At 45.1% G+C, this 8583-nt stretch overlaps 1 protein-coding gene across 3 annotated transcripts in view; it reads right to left on the bottom strand.

Annotated features, from left to right (window-relative positions):
* MORN5 (MORN repeat containing 5) overlaps positions 1-8494 on the bottom strand; it is a 16070-nt gene extending 7576 nt beyond the window's left edge. For 2 of the 3 annotated variants that reach the window (XR_002096233.1, XM_019510857.1), the window contains exons 1-4: positions 8417-8494; positions 7890-8037; positions 7576-7687; positions 6443-6574 (exon numbers count right to left, since the gene is read on the bottom strand). Coding sequence is in view for 1 of the 3 variants with exons in the window: in XM_019510857.1 (XP_019366402.1) it covers positions 6443-6574; positions 7576-7687; positions 7890-8037; positions 8417-8463 (439 nt within the window). In the remaining 2 variants the exon portion in view is untranslated. The remainder of the gene's footprint in view (positions 1-6442; positions 6575-7575; positions 7688-7889; positions 8038-8416) is intronic. The other variant, XR_002096234.1, reaches the window with a different exon arrangement.
* Positions 8495-8583: the final 89 nt, after the last annotated feature.

Genomic DNA, 8583 nt, shown 5'->3' with positions numbered 1-8583 from the left:
AAGTCCCTCCTGGTACGACAAGGCACCTTGCACAGAGGTTGCTCCTTTGGACAGAAGTAGCATTCTCTGCCACGTTTGTCAGGTGCCAAGCACACCCTTATGTGCTCTGTAAATAACAGCATAAATTAATTTCTTTCTCATCACCTGCAGAGCTTATTGTGTTCTTCCATTCCCAATTACAGCTGCCCGTGATAGCATCGCAGCCATCAGCTCCAATGATCCACCCTAGCAACTTCCACTGCCCCTCCCCAAAACCCCAGCACCCCTTCCCTCACTATGCCTGACCTCCCCACCATCGCGGTTGGCAAGAAAATGGAAAATATTCAATTAACCTCCACTTCCACCCACAGATTCTCACCCTTCCACTTCCACTTAATTACTGCCCCTCCAAAATGGCCCTGAAATGAACTTTCCATCTTGTTTTCACATGTACGGTGTAGCTGAACACAAGCCCCTGCAATACTTGTGTCAAAACTTTCTAATTGGATTCACAATGGGATGGCTAACACACAAACAAAGTTGTTATTCTTGGCATGCTGCTTCCTGGAGCTGAAACCTTCACAGGTTTCAAAGTGATAATTATTTCAGAATCAGGAAGCCACAAGGAACAATATTTCAGCAAAGGTTATAGTTACTGAAACGATTGCAGCGATTTAGTAACATGATGCATGTATTTCCATTACCACCATGTCAGCCATGCCACTTACAGTAGAGAAGGCCAAGCCCACAGGTTAATAATCTTGTTCTTGAAAGAGGTAAATTGTCTAAGAACAGGTGTAGGCCAAATCTATTAAGAAATGCTCTCCAGGTTACAGAGCACAGAGCTCCTTGGTGGTATTTGTGGCTTTCATAGTCTTTTGCAGTGAGGGAAAGAGAGTAAATGCACCTGATAGAGCATATAAACTGAAAGGACAACAGCAGAGGCAGGATGGGGGAATAAGAGATACCATGCAGCCCAAGTGACCAGGACGATGCCAGCACATGGCTCTTTCTCTGTAAGCTGGGCGTAGTGAATTATTCCTTTTTTATCACCTTCCCGCCAGTGTTCCTCCCCTTTGGCTGGCCCCTGAAGCAATGCCCATTTCTTTCCTAACGCTGGCTTCCTGCAGAGAGGCCCCGACCCTCTGAGGGAATGTAGTGGCCATGACTTACCTAGGTGGCTAATTTCTAGTCATTTAAAAATTCAGAGGGAGCGAGGTGCCTAAATACCTTTGAGGACACAGACCTACGTTCTCAAACAAACAGGGAAATGCACCATTTCCTGACAGCACTGTGGAGGAAACCATGGTTTAGTTGAATCTGGTCCTTAAAAGTTGGAATAACAGACAAAACCCAATGTACAGTCAACTGGTTTAGAGGGACTGATTCCATAGCCCTTACTCATGCAGGAAGCGCCAGTGCAGCCAGTTGTCACCTGTGATACGTTAGGCAGCTGAGAGTCAATAAGGCACGAGACCAGCTCCAACCCTCAGAACTCGCATGTGAGCAGGGAGACGCAGCGGGAGGACAAAGGAAGCCAGTGGAGCAACACAATCTGATGGCACCAGTCAGATCATTTTGCTGTGCTCTTTCAAAAAGATTAGCCTGGAAAGTCAGGGAGCTTAGAGAAAAGGGGTGAGGAAAGCAAGAGATGACAAAGAGAAGTGCATTGCCTGCTGCAAGTCTAGCAATGGCGCACACGTTAGGAAGGGTGTCACGACTGCACCTGTATTTTATGTACCGAAAGGTACACAACCTTCTCTTCACTCCTCTATTTTTTATTCGAAAGTAAGTTTGCCAGCTCCAGGTAGAGGAGGAAGGATCACTGAACTGCAAACAAACTGCATTTGTCATAAAAATATGTAAAATATAAAATTCGGTCCTTTTGTCAAATGGTAAAAAAATCAGCAAGCCGTAAGTATGATTTGTTTTGTTCAGAGCCTAGAGGTAGAGACTAAAGCACTCTAAATTAATCTCTGCAAAAGCTGATTTTTTCCCAAACAGGTCTGGATCCCATTCCTTGTAGAATATACTGATTACTAACAATTTCTCAGAGCTTTACACAAACATTATTTCTTTTGTTGTGTGAAATGCAGAATCAGCCATCTGGCAAATGCCCCAGAGCTAAAATCTTTTACATGACATATAATTGAAAATGATTAAATATACAACAGCAAATAGCTATAGCATTGCACTTAAAATAGCATGAACTTTTATTGCCGATCAAAACTGATTTCTTTAGCTTAAAAAGTATCCAAAGAACAATTATTTGAAGAGCTTTTAAGAGTTTCAATATGTAGGAGCCAGACCTCATCTAAATTCAGTTATCTCAAGGCAAATAGAAAGGAAACAACTGTACAAGTGACTCAACAGTCCTGCTTCATAAGTAGACGTTAAAATCTATGGGAAGCTAAGTGCAGTCCAAGAAAGAAAATACTATATGATTTATGTATGCATTTTGTTGTGGAGGGCTTTCCTTTTCCATTGCAAAGGCCACCTGCCAACAGAGCTCTCCCATTCACAGGCAATGACTAGGGGTAGCCTGGAACTGGAGCATTCACCCACTCCCTCCATCCATAGAATGGGCATCCTCAGAGGGGAGCAGAGGATAATGGTGCTTAATAAATGGCTTGCAAGTATGGTCACTATGTCCCTGCAGTACAGCACACTTGTACTCGCTGCCTGATATCCAAAAAGACCTGCCAGTCTGAAAGATGACCAAGACCTCACCTCTCTCCCCATTCTGATGTCAGTGATTGTGAAACATTGGCTCACGTTCGGTATGGGAAGTCAACCTGGAAAGTGCATATAATGAAGACACCATTTTCAGATGGTTCTGGCTGTATTTCCCAACTACATTTCTTCACAGCAGACAAAGCCTGTGTTCCTCGGAGAGGATCTGGGGCACATCCCATAAGAGTTGTAAAACAAAGCCAGTTCAGAGATGTATCTAGTGGCTTTTTGTGCTTGGACCATCCCAACATGCAAGGCAAACTCCTGACTTTTGCAACGAATTCACTTCCAGCCTCCTTCAGACCAGGCGAGCGTTCAGCCTGGAGAACAAAGGTCCAAGGAAGCCGGACGCACAGGGATTGTGGAGGCTTAGACCTGAAGTACCAATTGTGCTCACAGAATCATGTCAGCTCTGCTCTAATGAAACTTGGGGCTTTTTAAAACTCTATTAATACTCCTGACTTCTGACCTTTTCAGTCTGAAATCATTTACTCAGAAAGCCCTCACCCAAGCACTCTGGGGCCTACTCTTTCACAGAAAAGATTGTAGGGTTGTTGAAATCAGAGCTTTATTGCTGACTGCTTTGAGATGCTAGCAATGCAAAACTTCTTCTCTCAAAAAATAATTGCCTGCCTTGGTGCTCTGGGCTAAATTCTGCTATTGGTTGCACAGGTATAAATCCAGACGTAACCTATTGAGCTTTACTGGTGTAAGTGAAAGCAGGATTTATCTCTGTCCTCTCTACTGTACTGTATTAAGGGGCCAATGTACATCAGATGAAATCTACCCCATGGCAGAGTGCCGGACTATGTGCCACTTAAACCCAGGAAGGATGGGGCAGCAAAGCAGAACTGATATCAGAACAGGAGGCGCAAGAGCAGAAGCTGCATCACACGAGTCAGTATCATGAGCTACAGGAAGAAGGAAAGCGTCTTATACCAAAAGCAGCTTTACTTTCCATTAGAAAGGAGGTAGGCCCTGCTCCACTATTATCCCTCTCTACCCCATCACCTCTGCAGAAAAGGGTTTTCACTTTTGGCAGCATGTTTTTTCTATGACAGCTTATGGCCTCCAGTATCAGCCTGGAAAGCCTCGCAACTGGTATGGTGTTACTCTTCTTGCATCCTAGAATCTTCTCTCTTGCTTGCAGGAAGCTGGAAATTACATCACTGAGGGCTTTTGCTGACAAGAGAGAACTTGGGAATTCTTCCGCCGGTCTTTATATTGGCCAGATTCGGTAATGATGGTGCCAGCAGCCCAAGGCTGTGCATCTCTGATGGAGAGGGGGAGTCTATGGCCCAGATTACCAAGCACTTGCTAAAAGAAAATTAAACAGTGAGTCTTCAGACAAACATGTGCTTCTGTGTATTCTCCGTGTGTGAACTTTTTTGTGTATAATGTGATGCTGTGGGGGAAAAAAAAGATCCAAAAAGGACTGTATCCCCAGGGAAGAACTTGTGCATAGCAGAAGACCTGGCAGGACATTAACAAACCTTTGGAACCCTTGGCTAGACACAAGAGATGAAACAAAGCGATTTACTTCCACTGCGCTCACCCTGGGCCTGCCTTTATTTCCCTTGTAGTTCTTTTGGAGCACTTTGATGCAATGGGAGTTAATGTGAGAGAGACTCTGACTCTCACATTTGGAAAGCTAATGTCTTGCTAAAGTAGCAGGGATTTCCAGGCTATGCTGCATAGGTGAGATTCAATAAAAAAATGCCAGTGAATTTGAATGGAGACTCTCTGCTCTTTACTAGGAAGATGTCTGGATTCAGTGCTAGTGTGACAGGCTGGTCAGTACCATGGCAGGGGCCCTCCTTGTCCTGCCTTCCCACTCGGCAGTGAAGCGACTTGCTTTGTGACAAAGCAAAGGTGAAAGGCTGAGAGATGGATTCTCCTTAAATCCCACTCCCAGACCGAGGAAGATGGTGTCATTTGGGTAAACCTGTCAAGCTGCTGTAAGAGCTTCCTGAATGCTTCCTACCATCTGCTTTTGATGCTTTCAAGACTTGGCCAGAAGCCCGGAGGTTTTCCTGCTCTTTCCTGCACAACCTATAAAGGAGCTGTTCTGGATCTGTTCCCTGTCATTCCAACCTCTTTCCTCAGTTTCTTCTGTCTACAGCTGGGTTTTTTTCTTACTGCCATGGCCTGCTGCCCTGAATTATTCCTCTTGGGGCAGTCAAAGTTCTTCTGATGTTGGACAAGCGCTGGGCCTTTCAATTGTGTTTGTGCTCTTGGAGGAAGGGACTGGCCGACATGATACATTCCTCCTTCACACCCATAGTGACAAATATAACTTTGCTCTTATGAAGGACTCTCCAAGGACCGTTCACTGAAAACAGTTCGGCAGCAGTGTATTCTGCTTCTGAGCACTCAGTGAGACTGGTCAGTGCTGGTCCATGCAGTGAGTATTGATTAACAGGTTTGATTGACTGCTTGTGGATATGGAGATAAATGTAGCGAAGGACACTGAGTTCAAAGCATAGGTTAAAAAACAATAAATTGAATTCCTAGGCGTTCCCGCCTGTACTAATCTGTGTAGGTTCCTGTGTTTTTGGAAAGCATTTTGCTTATCTTTCTCATCAGTAGGCCCATTGCATTCCAGTATTTTGGATCAGTGCCACTTGTAATAATCTAGATCAGTTTTTATTGAGGGTTTATGAAATAGGCCATGTACCATAGGGTATATTTTGTAGCAGATGGTATTTCCAATTATTTATTTTCCCCATTTCCCTCCTCTCCTCCCCCAACACCGTATTCACACTTCTAAAAGCTCGACTAAGGCTGAGTGAATTTTTTGTTTATAAATAGTAAATTTGTTGGAAAATGTTCCAGCAGGGGTGGAGGCCAGAAATCTGTTTCAAATTCATGTAAAACTCAAAATATTTTTGGCCAAAAATAATGCGGGGGAATTTTGAAAAATTTAACATTTTCAAAATGAAAAGTTTGATTTTGGAAATACCAAAGCATGGTGTTGTGACTTCCTTATGACATTTTTTCAATTGCTACTTGGCTTAAAAGTTAATCTAAAGCAAAAGTAAAAGGTTAGACAAAAAGGTTAGATAACCAAGTAACTAAACAAAGCATTCAGAATCAAATATTTCAGGTTGATCCAAATGGAAGCTTTTAGTTAACCCACACCCCCCCAAAAAAAAACACCCCCAAAACCTAGAAGTTGTTTCAGTTCAGTCTGAGCCAATTTTTTGTTTCTACAGGAAAGTCCCTTATTTGCCCAGCTCTACATGAATGTGATCCTGAAAGGTAGTGTGCGCAAAGCCCTTAAGTGAATGGTCTCACCATAATCAAAGGAACTTCGCATGTTTAATGCTAAGTACATGCTTAAGTGCGTGGCTAGGTTAGGATCGGACTTGGCACCTAGCAAGATAAAACCTACTGAAGGATTGATATCTTGCAATAGCAGCCTTGTGGAGTACCACAGTAGAGCAAAAAGCATGCTCTTTGATTTAAAAGCTGCTAAATGTGAACAAATGTGTGTATTCATATTTGTTTGTGAAAGGCCCCTTACAGTTTTGAGAACTACATCTAAGATGGTTTATAAGCTCTGCTCATAATTAACTAGTTGAAACAAACATTTTATGTTGTTGGAAATGTTTTAGCTTAGGCTTCAGAACTTAAACACAGGTCTGTAAATGTCAGTGACAGTCATACATGACAGAAGACGAGTAAAACAAAGTCAATTGGCTCTTCCTGCAAAATGAGCAACATGTACCTGCATTCCTCAGAAACCTGAGCTTGTAGTCAGTGACAACTCTGGTGTTAGGGTTGTAAAATCCATCACCGCAGTCGTAACATCCTTCTGGGATAGGTCTGGGAGGATCTAAGTTCGTAAGCTGTGAGATACCTGAAAAGACACAGCATATTTTATTACAAAAATAAGACGCTTTCTTTTAGGCCTGAACTCCTCTAGCAAAATAACTGACAATTATATATATATTGCTTTACATCTCTACAGCACCTTCCACCACAGGTACTCTAATTGCCTCACCTCCTTGAGTAAGCAAGGATCTCCATGAGTCTTTGCTGGGCCTTCAGTATGCCCATCTTGCAGATGGAGTCACTGACACACAAAAAGCCTCAGACATGAAGTGGGTAGTTTTGAAAAGAAAAGTGCTTGGATCATTTTGCCCACTAGTCTATACTGTGAATATGCATCCAACACTCCAACCTGAGGCCAGCAGGCTCTCACCCCTGCTTAAAAGGCCCCTTGATAACTTCATGTCACTACTGAAACAATGCAAGTTGTGAATAAGAGTGCAGCCTACTCTACCAATATATTATTTATTCCATTATATAATATTTTCACCTTCCAGTCGCAGGTGAGCTGGCAAATGTGCTCACTGAATGTTGACAACGGCAGATATTGTACATAAAGCAAATATGAATCCAGTAGAAAGCTGTCATTGTCAAGCAGCTGGTCATGCATTTCTGTGATTATTCAGGTGCTTTGGAACATTATATAACACAACAAATGCAAATGAATACATTTTCTTTTTATTTTCTTTTTTTGGCTTAAGTTTCCTGTAATAAAAGCATGTCTGGAATAAGTAAGTATGAAAAGCCCAAAAGGATTCATCAGATATGAGAAGTTGGTAGGTAGCCCTGTCCTGACATGAGGATCACGCAAGAAGAAGCTATCTTGCTGATGTAAAGCGTTCATTGTGTTCGTCATTGGCTGGATGTACCATCAACAGCCCTTTGGCAGTGTCGTGCCGGTGGAGTCTGAAATAAACCAGAGCATCCCTGCTCCACGTTACTTATGTAGTTTAATTAATCTCTCTCAATAGCCCAAGTCACCGGTTTAATTCCTTTCAGACTCTCATGAGCCTGAACGCAGCACAGTACCTGCTGGTTTGAGACCTGAACAGATTTCTGTGTAAAACCTTCGGTCGTAGCCATCGCAGTAATGCCAGTTTTTTTCTTTGAATTCGAGGCCATCTGCAAAAGTGTATTTCCCCTGCAAAACAAGTTCATGCATACAGCTATGAAGCATGGCGAGTGGATCGGAGAGGAATCATTTCTGACTGATGACAAGTATTACCTATGAACCGATACGAAACCGCTCTGCGGTGGGACGCGTCATCGGCAGCTCCGTACTGGCCGCCGGCACTGGGAGCCCACCACCCCTCCCCCACTCTATGCAGGGACGGGCGCCGTACCTCCTTGGCTATGCCATGGTCCCAGACGCCGTCGTATTTGCCTCCGTTCGGGAAGTGCAAGGCTCCTTTCCCGTGGAACATCCCATCTTTCATGTCGCCCTTGTACTGACTCATGGTGGGGAGCATGTAGCAGCCGCTTCCCTCCAACCTGCAAGGGGGTAGCATGCGCAGTGGGTAACATGCTCGCAGCCAGGCTCCTGGGACACTGGATGCAGGATGTGGGACGCAAGACGTGGGTGCGGGACACAGTACACAAGACGGGCACGGTGGGATACGGGACACGGGAGGTGGGACACGGTACACAGGACGTGCACGGTGGGTTACAGGACACAGGACTGGGGCCAGGGATATGCAGAGCAGGACGCGGGATGTGGGACACAGGACACGGGATAGTTGGAGCGGGACATGGGACATATGATATAGGACATGCGGTGCATGACACGGGACAGGGCACATGGGTACATAAAGCAGGACGCCGGACACGTGACATGACCCGGGACACGGAGGGGGACACGGGCCCCGCCCACCTGCCCCGCGCACGGCCCCCGACGTAGTTGCTGCCTGTCACCTCCATGGCGCCGTCCCCATGGCAACCCGGCCGCGGAACCGGGGGGCGAGGCCGCGGCTGGGGGCGGGGCCAAGACCCAACACCGCCCCCGGGGGCCTCGCGAGGCGCGCGCGGACTAACGCGCAG

The sequence above is a fragment of the Gavialis gangeticus genome, unplaced genomic scaffold, assembly GCF_001723915.1.
Source record: "Gavialis gangeticus isolate Ggan-Ray unplaced genomic scaffold, GavGan_comp1, whole genome shotgun sequence".
Classification (NCBI taxonomy): Eukaryota; Metazoa; Chordata; order Crocodylia; family Gavialidae; genus Gavialis; species Gavialis gangeticus.
The sequence above is the reverse complement of the archived record's forward strand: the minus strand, read 5'-3'. Positions and strand labels throughout refer to the sequence as shown.